General features: G+C 40.3%; 1 protein-coding gene across 3 annotated transcripts in view; it reads right to left on the bottom strand.

Moving 5' to 3' along the window:
• Positions 1-15,652, bottom strand: part of MRTFB (myocardin related transcription factor B) — a 450,704-nt gene that overhangs the window by 287,666 nt on the left and 147,386 nt on the right. For 2 of the 3 annotated variants that reach the window (XM_088474235.1, XM_088474234.1), the window contains one exon: positions 5,183-5,261. The exons of the other annotated variant lie outside the window; for it this stretch is intronic. In XM_088474235.1, coding sequence (XP_088330361.1) covers positions 5,183-5,232 — 50 coding nt within the window. In that variant the 5' untranslated portion in view covers positions 5,233-5,261. The remainder of the gene's footprint in view (positions 1-5,182; positions 5,262-15,652) is intronic. 3 annotated transcript variants of the gene reach the window in all.

The following is a 15,652-nucleotide window of genomic DNA, read 5'->3' as shown; positions in this document are numbered from 1 at the left end:
GAATTGAAGACTAGATATAGTTATGCTACAAGAAACTTGGTCTAGCACTTAAAGCATTAGTGGCATATGGTCCACATATTTTACCTATGCTAGAGGAGCAATACTGGTTGGTAAATATGCCTCCTCTCCAATATCCATTAAACTGGACTTCAAGGATAAATATGTCATAAGTGATAGCAATACAGAAGATTACAGAATTCTACTTGGTGTTCCTCCTGCACCCCTCCCCCCCAGCTATGCTATTAAGCACAGCCAGTTACTCAGTCCATGTGCATCTGGTAACTCCACCCATCTAGTACACAGCACTGCCAGTGACTCCGTCCATCTAGCATACAGGTCCATGAATGACTAAGCCCACTACACTACCAGTGACTAAGGCAATCTATCACTGCCAGTGACTAAGGACCTCATTCAGAGTTGATCGAAGCGGCCGCACGGTCGTACGGGAAAAGGGGCCGGATATTCAAATGATTCCCTCGCAAGTTGCGTCCCTAAGTTCGGATTGGTAGCTGGCCGACCAAGGGGAGGAAGCGGTTGGAATAAAAAAAAATACGCCCCATTCTCGTATGCATTGCACGTCATCTCCGGGCATATAAGGATTAATCGAGACCATCGGGAACCATCAAAACTGGTCGTAGAGCTCAAGGTTGACCATACCCCTCTCTTAAGCTCTATGATCATGTCAGTGTAAAAACCTCCCATGTCACATGTGCCATGACGCTACTTTGTTAATTATGCACTCCCATAAACCGTATGCACTCCCATAAAACGCCGTTCGCATAATTAAGCACGCCTGCGTTCGGATCTCCCCCGTTTTCAAGCACCTTCCCCTGTTACCACCCACAAACGCCTCATTCTGTCACTCAAACTACCGACCTGGCTGTGTTCAAGGAGAGAGAAATTTCTGATCGTAGTGGCTAGTTTGCGCACGCGCATTGCAAACTTTACGCATGCGCAGTATAGCGAACATCGGTGGCGTACGACCGACTCTGAATGAGGTCCTAAGTCTTTGGTTGAAATAGACCGTGAGTCGGGCATCTCACAAAATTATTATTACATTGCAAGAGGTAGGACCCTCAGACAGAAGGTGGGTTTTCCCTGTGGGCCAGTCCGACTGAGCTTTAGCTCATCTTACAAAGTGGCTGTCTCTACTGTGATGTACTTCTCCATTTTTTGGTAATCCCAACTCACAATAAAGAACGGTTATTTATATTTGAATGGGTATACTATACACCAGTGTTGGCTAACCTTGACACTCCAGCTGTTGTGGAACTATATAACCCAGCATGCCCTGCCACAGTTTTAGCATGCCCTAATAGCAAAACTGTAGCAGTGCATGCTGGGTTATGTAGTTCCATAACAGCTGGAGTGTCAAGGTTAGCCAAAACTGCTATACACTAATGGGGGCACTATTAGTCATGTAGAAACTAAAGGTGGCGCTATTAGTTATTTATCAACTAATGAGGACACTATTAAATATGTAAACACTATTGGGGCACTATTAAATATGTAGACACTAAAGGGGACACTATTAGATATTTATCCACTAAAGGGGGCACTATTAGATATTTATCCACTAAAGGGGGCACTAATAGATATTTATCCACTAATGGGGCACTATTAGATATTAATTCATTAATGAGTGCACTATTATAATATATATATATATATATATATATATATAACAAAAAGGTGGAGAGAGAGCGCCTCCTAGTGCAGTATTTTAGATTCGTGGTAATCTCCACCAAGTGTGATCACCTCTATATGAATGGGGGTGTACCTTAAAAGGTGGAATACACCACTTTTATATCAGCATATATGGCCTTATAGATCCTTGGACCCAAATCCTGTGAACAGCACGGTATCAATTCTCCATCATAGAATATATATAAAAAGAGAGAATACCATAGTGTAATACTATACAAATAGGTTTAATGGACACAGTAAGACAAAAGCAAATGCCAGTACATAAAAACAAGATATTCAAGGCTTATCTGTAAGTCTGCAGCAGCACATATGTCGCCACCAGAGGATGTCACCTGTCACAAACGTAACGCGTTTCGTCCATTTACAATCATAAGGACTTCATCAGGAGGATATCTCATATTCATCTTGACACTCTATATATACCCTAGTAAATTGGCATGAGTAGTAGGCGTGTACAGCCCAAATTCTGCCTACGCTGTTTGCGTTACGCACACCCGAAGTAACCCGGAAGTGCATTCCAACTACCGGAAGTTATCTCCGCTCATTATCATATTCCGGCTTCCGCCAGAGGCCCCTGTCCATACGCTCCCCTTCCGAGAGTGACCAGGCATCCCGCACTCCACCAACGGTCACAGCGCCGTCAGTTCCAGGCACCGCATCACCCTCTGACCGGGTATACGCATGGTCATCGGCGACCATTTTTTGAGGTATTTACTTCTAGCATTTCCCTGGTGGCCATTTTGCCATATATCCTAACTAATAGTTATTGGCGGCCATTTTATTGAGGTCTTTTACCTCTAATGTTTCTCCGGCAGCCATTTTGCCATATACTCCGGGTATTAAAAAACCCTCAGTGACTGCACTATTAGCAATCAGATCCTACACACTCAGTTAACTACGATGGCAACAGAGATTACAACAATAATACAAATACAATAGTAATGAAAGACATCAATATTACAATAAATTAATACAGAATAAGAATATTAACTCATCAGAATGGCAATAAATGGAGATACTAAAACCTACCAATAAAATACCCTTAAAAAATTAATAATAACTAAAAGAGCATAATTCAACATGTAAATATTAAAAGTATAATGACCATCATATAAAATAGCATATTATAAACAGCATAAAACCCTCATACTAAAAAAGGAGCAATTTCATAATTATCATTTAACCCATTGGGGACTAGAGTATTAAGTGTATATATCCAAACATCTCTCTTTTGGATAATTGATTCTCTATATCTCCACCTCGCTTACCCATTGCCACATGTTCTATGGCTTTAAACTTAAAACCTCCCACCTCGGAATTATGAACCATATTTAAAATGTCTGGGAACACTGTGGTTAACCTGTTTATTTTTAATGCTGCGCACAAGTTCCTGTATTCGCATTTTAAAAGGTCTTTTTGTTTTACCGACGTACTTCAGCTCACAGGGACACTCCAGGATATAGATTACCCATGTGGTTAAACAATTCATATATTCTCTTATCGGAAAGCTTTTTGAATCATCGAAATTCATAAATGACTTAGAGCTAGGGCGTGTGAACTTACAGACATTGCAATGCCCGCATTTAAAAAAGCCCTTGCGTTGACTTTCCCATGTATTCATATTTCCTGTTGACTTTGCTTTCAACTGGTTTTTAAAAATTTCTCGCTTTTTTAAAAACCACTCTCGGTTTGTCTGGTAGGATACTATCCAGAATCCCGTCCATCTTCAATATCCCCCAATGTTTCATCAAGGTATTCCGTATCCTTTTTTCATCCTTATTAAATGGGGTAATAAATAAAATTTCATTCTCTTTGTCACACACTTTCTCTTTATATCTCAAAAGATCAGACCTATTGGGGTTATTTGTCCTATTTATAGATTCCCTTAAGATACCCTCAGGGTAACCCCTATCCCTAAATCTATCTAAGTATTCTTTAAGTTGCTCTTCACATTGATCCTGTGCACTGCAATTATGCTTTACTCTGCAAAACTGTGAAAATGGGTTATTAGTTTTCCAATTGAGAGCATGGCCACTATTAAAGTGTACATATGAATTGGTGTCAACTGATTTCACAAAACTCTGTGTTAACTCCAGTCTCAGTGTTCAACAATATCAAATCTAAATACTCTGTTTGATAATCATCAAATTTAAATGTGAAAGACAAATTATATGTATTTGCACCAATAAATACCATGAATTCCTCAAATTTTTGTCTACTTCCTTTCCATACAATCAGGATGTCATCAATATAACGCTGTTATAAAATAATATGTTCCTTAAAACCAGTGTCTCCATAAATAAAAACATTTTCCCAGATTTCCATATGCAGATTAGCGAAGCTTGGCGCGAAAATGGTCCCCATCGCTGTTCCACAGACTTGCAAATAAAAGTAATTCAAAAATTTTAAATAGTTATGTTTCAATATAAAATGTATTAAAATACATATAAAATTTTTACATGGTTCACTTAATTCCGAGTCTACTACAAGAAATTCTTTACATAACTCAATACCTCTAGCATGGTCAATGGATGTATATAATGATTGGACATCGATGGTTACCCAGTGATAATCCTCATCCCAAACAAAATTTTCTACTAGTTGTAATATAGTCGTGGTATCCTGAGTATATGACTTAAATTTATAAACATATTTACTAAAGAAGATTTCCACATACTCAGAAATATGTGCCGTGAGGGAATCTATTCCTGCCACTATTGGTCTCTCGGGAGGATTTTTTAAACCTTTATGTATTTTAGGGAGAAAATAAAATATGGGTATCACTGGAGCGTTCCTCACCAGGTATTGAAATTCATCTTTAGTTAAAATCTCTTGTCTTAATGCATCTACAAGTATCAACCTGAGTTATTCTACAAACCCTAGTGTTGGATCCCCATCCAATTTAGTATATGAGGATGCATCATTCAACAATCTCAAACCTTCTATTTCATAATCCTTCCTATTCATGATAAATAGACCCCCTCCCTTATCTGCCTGTTTTAATACAATCTCCTTATTATCTCTTAATTTTTTTAGAGCATTTTTCTCAAAATTAGTCAAATTATGCTTAGTTTTTAATCCCTGTTGGGTATTATTCCCATCACATAGATCTTTTTTTACTAATTGATAAAACATTTCAATTTGACAACTCTTTGATTCCAAGGGGTAATATTTTGAAGGCAGTTTGATACCGGATTTAGAACTGGTAGTCATATTACTCACTATTGCCTCCTTTTTTATAAAGTGCCTTTTTTTATAAAGTGCCTTTTTAGCGTTAATTTTGAAATGAATTTATTTAGGTCAATGAACATTTGGAAGTCATTAGACTGTGTTGTAGGGGAGAATGAGAGGCCCTTGTTCAATAATGAGATCTCCGCTCCAGTGAGCTCATGGGATGAAAGTTTAAATATACCCTTATCCTTAAGATCCACTTGTATTCGTTTAGTGCCCCCCTCCTTCCCCGTCGTCTGCGTACCTTCTCTTTAATGGTGAGGACAGTTTTACTTCCTCCTGGCATCCCATCATTCCCAAAGGTTTCTCTTTTGGGTCGGAGGCTAGTGGGGATAAAAAATCCAAATCAATGTCGGATCCTGGTCTGCTTAAAGTAGAATAACGATTTCTATGTTCGAAATTGGTTCTTCTTGGTGTCACTACCCTATTTCGTGTGTAATTAGGTTTAGACTGTGCCCTGGTCCATTCTCCTAAGCCCCTTTGTCTGGATTTATCCCTATGATGGGAATACATCCCATTCATATTGCCATTCCATTTCTTAATTTTCCCATTCTGATAATCCATTTTATCTCTAAAGAATTTATTTTCTTTAGTTTTAATGACTTCTAGTTCAATCCTCTCCAATTTTTTAACTAAAACAACCTCGTTTATCTTGTATTCCTCACTTGTTTTTAGATTTTCCATCTCTACTTCCTTCTTTTTCAACTCTTGTTCAATTTCTACCAAGGTCTCTCTTTTTCTCTTCTATAATGAGTTGCATCAGCCTTTTTGAACAGTCATGGAGTATGCAGTCCCATTCTTTGAGAAAATCCTAATTTCTACTAATGAAGCTCAGCTGTTTATTAACCCTGAGCCCAATAGGAGTCCTATCCACTTTAATATACTGTTCCAGTCCTGCAATATCCCACCATGCCCTAATTTCTTTGCCAAGGACTCTTTCCATATCCCAAAATTGGTCACCAAGAGTCTTACTCAGACCAGGTTGATCCACATTATCATCATTAAATATTTTTTCAAAAAGGTACATTCTTCTCCTATTCCCTATTCTTGAAAACATAATGAATGGGAAAGTATCAATCATACCAGCTGCCTAAATACCCAAGGTGAACAAAAAACAATTAAAAGAAAATGGTAATGGCGCCTAGTCTCAGTTCAATCAATTCAATGTCTAAATGATCATCAGTTGATGCACTCCCCAAGTCTCAAGGGTGGCAGCGCCTTCTCCCAAATACTGCTGTTCAGACAGCGCATTATCCTATAAGACAAAAAGGTGGAGAGAGATCGCCTCCTAGTGCAGTATTTTAGATTCGTGGTAACCTCCACCAAGTGTGATCACCTCTATATGAATGGGGGTGTACCTTAATAAGTGGAATACACCACTTTAATATCAGCATAAATGACCTTATAGATCCTTGGACCCAAATCCTGTGAACAGCCCGGTATCTATTCTCCATCATAGAATATATATAAAAAGAGAGAATACCATAGTGTAATACTACACAAATAGGTTTGATGGATACAATAAAACAAAAGCAAATGCCAGTACATAAAAACAAGATATTCAAGGCTTATCTGTAAGTCTGCAGCAGCACATATGTCGCCACCAGAGGATATCACCTGTCACAAACGTAACGCGTTTCGTCCATTTACAATCATAAGGACTTCATCAGGAGGATATCTCATATTCATCGTGGCACTCTATATATACCCTAGTAAATTGGCCTGAGTGGTAGGCGTGTGTACCGCCCAAATTCTGCTCAGGCTGTTTGCGTTCCGCACTCCCGGAAGTAGCCCGGAAGTGCGTTCCAACTACCAGAAGTTATCTCCGCTCATTATCATATTCCGGCTTCCGCCGGAGGCCCCATCCATGTGCTCCCCTTCCGAGAGTGACCAGGCATCCCGCACTCCACCAACGGTCACAGCGCCGTCAGTTCCAGGCACCGCGTCACCCTCTGACCGGGTATACGCATGGTCATCGGTGGCCATTTTGTTGAGGTATTTACCTCTAGCATTTCCCTGGTGGCCATTTTATCCTAACTATTAGTTATTGGCGGCCATTTTGTTGAGGTCTTTTACCTCTAGTGTTTCTCCGGCAGCCATTTTGCCTTATACTCCGGCTATTAAAAAACCCTCAGTGACTGCACTATTAGCAATCAGATCCTACACACTCAGTTAACTACGATGGCAACAGAGATTACAACAATAATACAAATACAATAGTAATGAAAGACATCAATATTACAATAAATTAATACAGAATAAGAATATTAATTCATCAGAATGGCAATAAATGGAGATACTAAAACCTATCAAAATACCCTTAAAATATGATATAGATATGTAGACACTAAAGGGGACACTATTAGATATTTATCCACTAATGCGGGCACTATTAGATATTTATCCACTAATGGGTCACTATCCGATATGAAGACACTAATGGGGCACTATTAGATAATAATTCATTAATGAGTGCACTATTATTTATTTATATATATATATATATATACACAGGTTGAGTCTCCCATATCCAAAATGCTTGGGACCAGGGGTATTTTGGATATCGGAATATTCCGTATTTTGGAATAATTGCATATTATAATGAAATGTCTTGGAAATGGGACCCAAATATACACACAGAATGCATTTATGTGTTATATACACCTTATACACACAGCCAGCAGGTCATTTTAGACAATATTTTTTATAATTTTGTGCATCAAAAAAAGTTTGTGTACATACATGAAATTCATTTATGTTTCATATACACCTTATACACACAGCCTGAAGGTTATTTTATACAATATTTTTAATAATTTGTGCCTTAGACAAAGTTTAAGTACATTAAACCATCAAAAGTCAAAGGTTTCATTATCTCAGTCATGCTGAAAATATTCCGTATTTCGGAATATTTGGATATGGGAGACTCAACCTGTGTATATATATATATACACACATATACACACACTTTAAGAAATCTGCTTACAAAGAACTCTTCACTCCGTTCAGTTATGTCAGATGGCTTTTATTCCTCTTCGCAAATGTTAATATCACACTTGTACATCTGTGATGGGTCCCTAACACTATCTATGCCACACCAGCCCTCTCTATCATCCGGCTGATAGTCAGCTTTGGAAGCCCCGACCACTGGATCGCACAATCCTTTATACCTTCACACACACACATCCATCAATCATACTCAGGCAGGCCCGCTGAGAGCCGCGGCGGGCCCGGGTAACAGGGGGTGTGGCCTAATCACAGGAGACATGGCCACGCCCCCTTCCCCCCCCCCAAAAAGAAATATTTGCAGCATCGCGAAGCGGCGCTGGGGAGGGGGCGCTCTGGGCCCCCTCAGCCCTGCTCAAAGCCAGGGGGGGTGTGATCAGTGTGATCGCTCCCCCCCACAGGCATAGGAGACTGCTGTGCCTGCTGCTCAGCAACCATGAGCAGTCTCTACTGCAGCTCAGCACACGCTGTGTGCTGGGCTGCTGTGAGGGTGGGGGAGTGGCGCCGGGACCCTCAGGAAGCCCGGGCCCCGGTAATCTGTACCCGCTCCCCCCCTCTCAGCGCCACTGCACTCATGTAGTGAAGTGTGTGAAACCTTTCCTGTAGTAATCAGCAGGATTCTTAACCCTATCTGCCCCTTTTCCTGGGGAATGAGTTCTGTACTGGACATGAGAACGTGACAAAGTACCGTCTTTGCCACAATACATTAATGGGTGCACTATTAGATATTTAATTAATAGTTGGGGCATTCTTAGACATGTAACCACTTATTTGGGAACCATTAGATATGTATACACTTACTGGGGCACTATTAGATAGTTATTCACTAAATGGGGTACTAGGTATCATTTGTTATTTAGTAAACATTTTAACTGTATTTAATTTCCCATTGGGCAGGGATATCAGGAATATCAGGAGAGGCTCTGCACTAATTAGCATTGGGCCTAGCATCTCTAGGGACGGGTCCAATTCCCTCTAGGGGATTTGTGACTGACTGGGCTACAACAGAAGGGAAGGTGTTTTTTCTTTATCCTCACTGAATGCATTTTAACACATTCTCAGGCAAGATAGCTCAGACAGCATGCAGTACAGTACTCTCACCTCACACAACCACCTCCCCCCCCCCCATCAGTTTATCATCAGTTTGACCTGTAGTAAATGTGGCAATTTGAAAACCGTCAGAATTATAGCTGGAAAAAAATAAAAAAATGCTGTATTCGCTAAACCCAACATTAGTAAATTTCCCACTAAACCTCTTTTAAGACAGGTTATACCCTAGGTACTGCTTAACAAATCTAAAGTTCACTGCATATTACTAAATGGAAAATGTTGCTCATCTGTCCTCTTTAAAGTACATACTGTGCTGTACCACTCACTTTAAGTACTACTTTCATACCCTAAGAATCACTGCAATATTTTGTTTTGCAGCAATAACAGGTGTTGCAGTGTTTGTGTTACAGGCTGACTGTTCAGTGCTTGAGCAGAACAAAGCAAGGAAAAGCCTAGAATTAAATGCAAGGAAGGAACTAAAGACCTGCTTCCTGTAATGAACAGGCCTGGTTTCCAACTTCCTAAATCAAAGAAAGGTGATATTGAATATTAAATAGATTTCAGAAAATGGAGTTGAGAGAGCAAATCTAAAAATGTGCATAGCTTAAGGGTTCTTACTACCGAATTTCAGTCAACAATATTCACAGTATGACAAATAAATTACGTGAGCCAATCCCACTTAATACAATAACTTCAAGTTCAATCTGTCCTATTGAATGCTGGGCATGCCCCCAATGTGACACAGCCAAATCCCCTTCATAACTACTCCCCCCCTTCCTCATGCTTTCAAAGCATGTAATTGGTGTGCAAAATTGTTTGGAGGCATGTAATATCGCAATGTTGTCTTTCAATAAATCCTTATATGAGGTTACATTTAACCTACACCAACCTCCTAATCACAATGCAGGCTGACATTTTGTGGGCTGACTTGCCAACCAATTCACTTGGAACCAGTGACATCACTGAGGAGTGGAGTAAGCCATTTTATGGGCTGCAGCTGAAACAATTTTCAAATCTCATTTACCAATTCACAAGGATCCAGTTAGTATTGATCGGATAGGCTGCATTTTTGTATTCTTAAAACATTTCAATAAAAACATTATTGAAAAATAATAAATAAGTATACCTCTAAAGTAGGGAATGCAACCTTGTCATACAAACATCCCTTCTAGAACTGAAAAAACAGTCTGGTATTAACCTAGTGACATATAATACATGACTCTATAGCAGCATTCCAATGTAGTCTCTCATTGCCCAAAACCTTTAAGCACTTGTTAATAAATGACCATTTCCCAACATGACCACTTCCACAATCGCACGAGTACAGCCCCCAGGTCATACTCACTCTACTGTTCTCAAATCAATGTGGAGAAGCAAGAATTAAGGAAACAAACAAAAAAGCAACAATACATTTAGAAGATTATATCCATTTGTTAGAATACCAATATGACAATCTTCTGGCTAATGTAACTATTAAAAAAGAACCTGTGGCAACCAGGAAACCATGTAATCCTTCGAAACACTCTACTCTGCTTTAATAAAAAATGTTCTACCCTGGGCAACAGAGCTCGTATTCGTTTGTCACATAAAGTAAGAGCAAGAAACAGAATCAGATACAAGAAAACATTACATTACATTAAAATCATTGATCCATGGACTTTGGTCGTTGATCCGAATCTATTGCCCTCCTTGCGTGTGTCCACGTGAGTATGGTCCTCCTCCTGGACATTTTCCAACTTTTCACCTTCTAAGCCCGGTTCTAGGTCCCAAATGAGATATGTCTAGGGTATGTTCTATCGTGTGCCCACTTTTAATCATTAAATGTACTTTGAGTGTTACGGGTACTACCCGTGCTGCCATACTGGGGCCCAGCATGGCTGGACAGAACCTCTTCCTCACAGCATGGCTGGACAGAACCTCTTCCTCATTGGTGTGGTGGACATCTGTGGGATTTAATTACTTTGGTACCTTGTGGCTTATGCTGAAGATGATTATATGTCAGTTTAAGGTTCTTTCTCTCACAGAAAAAATAAATAACCTGAGTGGCGCTTGTCAATCAGCAGCTGTTGAGGGGAGGGTGTTAGGTTCCCAATAGTGAAATCCAAGGAAAAAAGAAGAAAAAACATTGCGAGTGCATACCGCTCCAGGAGGGACACAATGCTCTGATCCTGGACTTCCCTGGTAATTTATGATTGGTGGCAGCTCCAGAGGTCGGGCTGCAGTACAGTCCAACATTCAAATAGGGGAGTCACACCAACTGCCAGTGAGTACCAGCCAGTGATGTGTGGCAGCATGTGAAATGACAGTTGGTGTGGCTCCCCTATTTGAATTTTGAACTGTGCTGCAGCCCCATCTCTTACCAGGGAAATCCAGGACCAGAGCATTGTGTCCCTCCTGGAGAGGGTCATGTTGGGAGGTATGCGAGTGGGAATTACCTACTTAAATTCAATAAAATCTCACATGCGGCTAGGTCAATATGTAAAAAGCATTAAATAAAATGTAAAACATATAAATATGTGACAATATAATAATAGACATAGAAAATGTATATGCATGCATGAATGGACACAATAGTATTGAGCTTGTGAATAAAGGAACAGTGTGTCCTATGTTCCAGTTAACTTAGAGTCCCCAAAGTCCTGTTAGCTCAAGCACACTGGGCTCGATTCAATTCAATGCTCCCGAAGCTATTCAATTCAGTGCGCTGTTAACCCTGACTAAGGATTTCTTCTTGCATCCCTCCTGGGGTGCGAGCAGAAATCCAACAAAACTACTGGCCCGATTCTGTTTTCTGCCCTTAGCGCCGTGGAAACAGCATCGTGCCATGCATTTTACTCTGAGAATGTCGTTTCTCGCGACTAAACACCATGTTTAAGGAGTGAGGGCCGCGAGAACCGGCACTCTCCGACAAAACAGCGTGCTGAATTGAATAGCTCCGGGAGCTCCCTCCCATTGTAGAGAAGCTGTGCTGCTGTTCTTGGGGGGGAGCTTGTGCTGAAGTTTTTGTTTTCTTGTTTGTGGGCAGAGGAGATTTAAAATTTTCCAGCTGCTAAGTAAACTCTGCTGATGCCGCCGATCCCAGGCTGGGGCAGCCCGGCAGTATGTACTTCAAGAGACTTCTCTGTTCCGCTGCTGCCAGGTATCGTGGGCTGGAGGGGCAGAAATATGTATATATAAATATAAAATGGAGAGAGGGAGAGAGGGAGAGAGAGGGAGAGAGAGAGAGAGAGAGAGAGAGGGAGAGAGGGAGAGAGGGAGAGAGGGAGAGAGGAGAGAGGGAGAGAGGGAGAGAGGGAGAGAGGGAGAGAGGGAGAGAGGGAGAGAGGGAGAGGGAGAGAGAGAGAGAGGAGAGAGGAGGGAGAGAGGGAGAGAGGGAGAGAGAGAGAGAGAGAGAGAGAGAGAGAGAGAGAGAGAGAGAGAGAGAGAGAGAGAGAGAGAGAGAGAATGAATCTTAACCTGTTGCCCTCCAAGACAAACACAGAACTATTGTAGCCACATATATAACTTCAGTTCCGGCGGCACTCAGGAATGAATGAAAAACATACAATGAGGATCCTGTGGCCCTCCCCCCTTTTTTCTTTCCTCCTTTTCACACTTTTTCTTGTGCCAGGGTTTGGGTGGTAGATTTTGGTTTAATTTGCCACACTTATCTCTTATCTTTTTTTATGCCAGCTATGAATTACTGCTTTAGTATGCTATGCCTCATGGACAATTTTTATATACCTGATGGCTACTCTGAGTATTGTCTCTGTTAATGTGTAGGGCCTCAATATTCCTGAGAGACGATAACGTGCATTGTGAGAATTAAAAGCAGAAAGGGCAGACAGTCTTTCTACAAGAAATGCATTTCAAAGAAAGCAGCACTGCTCCGTCTCTCCGGAATAGAGACTTCCCTTATGGATATTTTTCTAACAACCCTATCAGTAAAATACTAGGGGTAGCAATATTGTTTACTTGACATGTCTCTATTACCGATGCTGTACGCCACCATTTGATACCTGGCCGGGCTCTATTAATAAACTGTAAAATATCTGCCCAGGCATTTATCTTTGTCAGTATATACGCCCTAAATACAGCCCAACCAGCTTTCTTTGACAGGGTACTTAATCTCGCCCAGACAGATGCAGAAGATATATTGATCTTTGGGGGCAATTTAAATTGGTAGATAAAACCCTTTTTTGACCCTTTTTAACCCATTGCCCAGATATTCAGACAAACTCCATCACCAGGATAAGGGACTACTCTTTTTACTCCCACCGTTATAAGGTATATACTAGACTTGATTATCTCTTTCTTTCCTATAGGTTCCTTCAGCTGGCCATAGCCTCAACAATAGTCCATATTTCCTGGTCAAACCATGCTCCCATCTCGTTGCTTTACCGACAATCTAGGCCTAGGACCGGTGGCATCCCAGAGAATCCGGGCTCTCTACTCGACCCCTTCAGCTCGAGTGAGGATTAACGGGGATCTAGCAGAACCTGTCCTGATCTCCAATGGCACATGTCAAGGCTGTACTTTATCTCCACTGGTATTTGTGTTATACATGGAGGTTTTGGCGAGAGCCATACAGCAGAATGATCATATAATGGGGTTAAATGTTGGAGATAAGGAGCACAAACTGGCTCTTTTTGCGCACTACCTCCTAGCTATAGTGACTAATCCTCTGACATCTATCCCCAACCTTCTTAATTTTAAGGTTATCCTATTGAAATCAGTGGTCTTAACCTCACATGGACCAAACCAGTCTCCGAGACATACAATCTATCTCCCAGTTTAGGTGGCATCTGAAGCAAATAAAGTACCTTGGAGTAATATTGCATAGAGATCTTTCCTTCCAATTTCGCCACCCTTATTGGGCAGACTTCAATTGGATCTCCTTACCTGGCCTTCTAAGAGGATCTCGTGGACAAGGAAGGCCTCGTTTTAAGCATAAATTATTATATAGAAGGAAACACAGAGGTGGCCTCCAACTCCCTAATTTCCCCTCATACTATCATACAATTTTTACATATAATAAGCAATGGCGCTCTAGATGTAAAGCAGCCACAGTATCAGACTATGGGTTATCACCAAGTCCCAATAGACGTACACAGGCACATAGAAGTATAGAATGACACTTGCGACGCTGCTAGTGCGGGTTACTGTTCTTGAAAAGTCCCTTGTTTTCCAATAGTATGATAGGTTTCGCTTTGGCAAAATTAATTTCCACGATGATGATACAGATATGTGCCAACACGGTATCTCAAGATGCATCAATGTCTCAAAAGAAAACAAGGGAAAAAAAGGCCATAATGTACTCTATAAAAACACGCTAAATGCCGAACACGGTACGGTTCAAACCTTTAGAAGAAATACTCGAATTTCATATTTTATTCACCGATACTTACTACTCTCACTCATAGGACTTTAGCTCTGGATTTAGAGGTTGTAGGGCTAGTTTATTTTTTTATATAAATACTGTATGCAAAAAAAAAAGGAAAATTAATCTATTTGTGCAAAACAAACTTATCCTTATACACTGTAATAACGGGACAGTGTGGTAGAGACCTATACAAATGGAGTCAGTAAGTCAATATAGGATTGTACTTACACCTGATCCACAGTTACCAAAAAATATTTTCTAGATCATAAGCATTTGTATCATCTCTTAAGTGATATATAATTTTAAAGAAAAAAAAAACACATATACAATATATTGCTTGGAATATTTAAAATATTTTTTTGTTGCTGTTGTTTCATCTTGTTCGTAAGCCAAGAAAAACATGTTTTTCCTTAAATTTTCCTCTAAAGGCTTTTTTAAATGATAAAATAACCTGCTTAAATAATTGTATCCTTCTATGCTACACTTACTATTAGATAGTCATTCAGTGGTGTTATTGGAAACTTACAGGGTGGCTCGTGGCAGTGTAGATGCAATTCAATATATTAGTTTCCAAACCTGAATACGTGACATTAGTCTTATTATTGTAAATCCATGTGTCTCTTCCTTTGTAATTGTTTGGTTCTGAAAGCCATTTAGCGTTTGTCCTTAACAATACAGTGGGCCGCATATTAAGTGGTTCCCATAGAAACTAGCTGAAATTATTTCTTAAATCTATATTAACATCTGAAAAGTAATTGTGCAGCTATTAGTCAGATGGGCTATAATGCTCATACAATTTAGTGGTTGACGTGTGATGGTAACTAGGCATTTTTCTTCCAGAATTCTCTCTTCACATGTACAGTAATGTTACTTTGGCAGTTTCCCATAAAACACTGTAATTTCTAACATAGGGGGAGATGTATGAAAGGGCGATATGGCGGAGGAGGGGTGCGCTGATACAGATTCTCCCTCATGTCTAATTTTGGGGCTGGGCGGTAAATTATCGGCGCTGTAATCAGTGGCGTAACTTCATGCCAGTCACCCGGAGGCAAGATAGATGTTGGCGCCCCCCCATGCCGACTCTTCAACTTCGTAAAAATAAATTAAATTGCCCTGGACATCCCTATGAAAATGACTTATATTATGTGACTCAGGGCCTGATTCAGACCCGCTCGCTAGGCTGCGTTCACATACAGCCGTAAGAAAAACAAGTATGAAAATGCTTAGAACGCTTAGAAACACCTCTTATGTTTTAGCATGCGATTGCAGTCTGAAGTTAGACGCCCACCAGCCTGG

Source organism: Taudactylus pleione, unplaced genomic scaffold (assembly GCF_031769625.1).
Source record: "Taudactylus pleione unplaced genomic scaffold, aTauple2 ptg000149l, whole genome shotgun sequence".
NCBI lineage: Eukaryota > Metazoa > Chordata > Amphibia > Anura > Myobatrachidae > Taudactylus > Taudactylus pleione.
The sequence above is the reverse complement of the archived record's forward strand: the minus strand, read 5'-3'. Positions and strand labels throughout refer to the sequence as shown.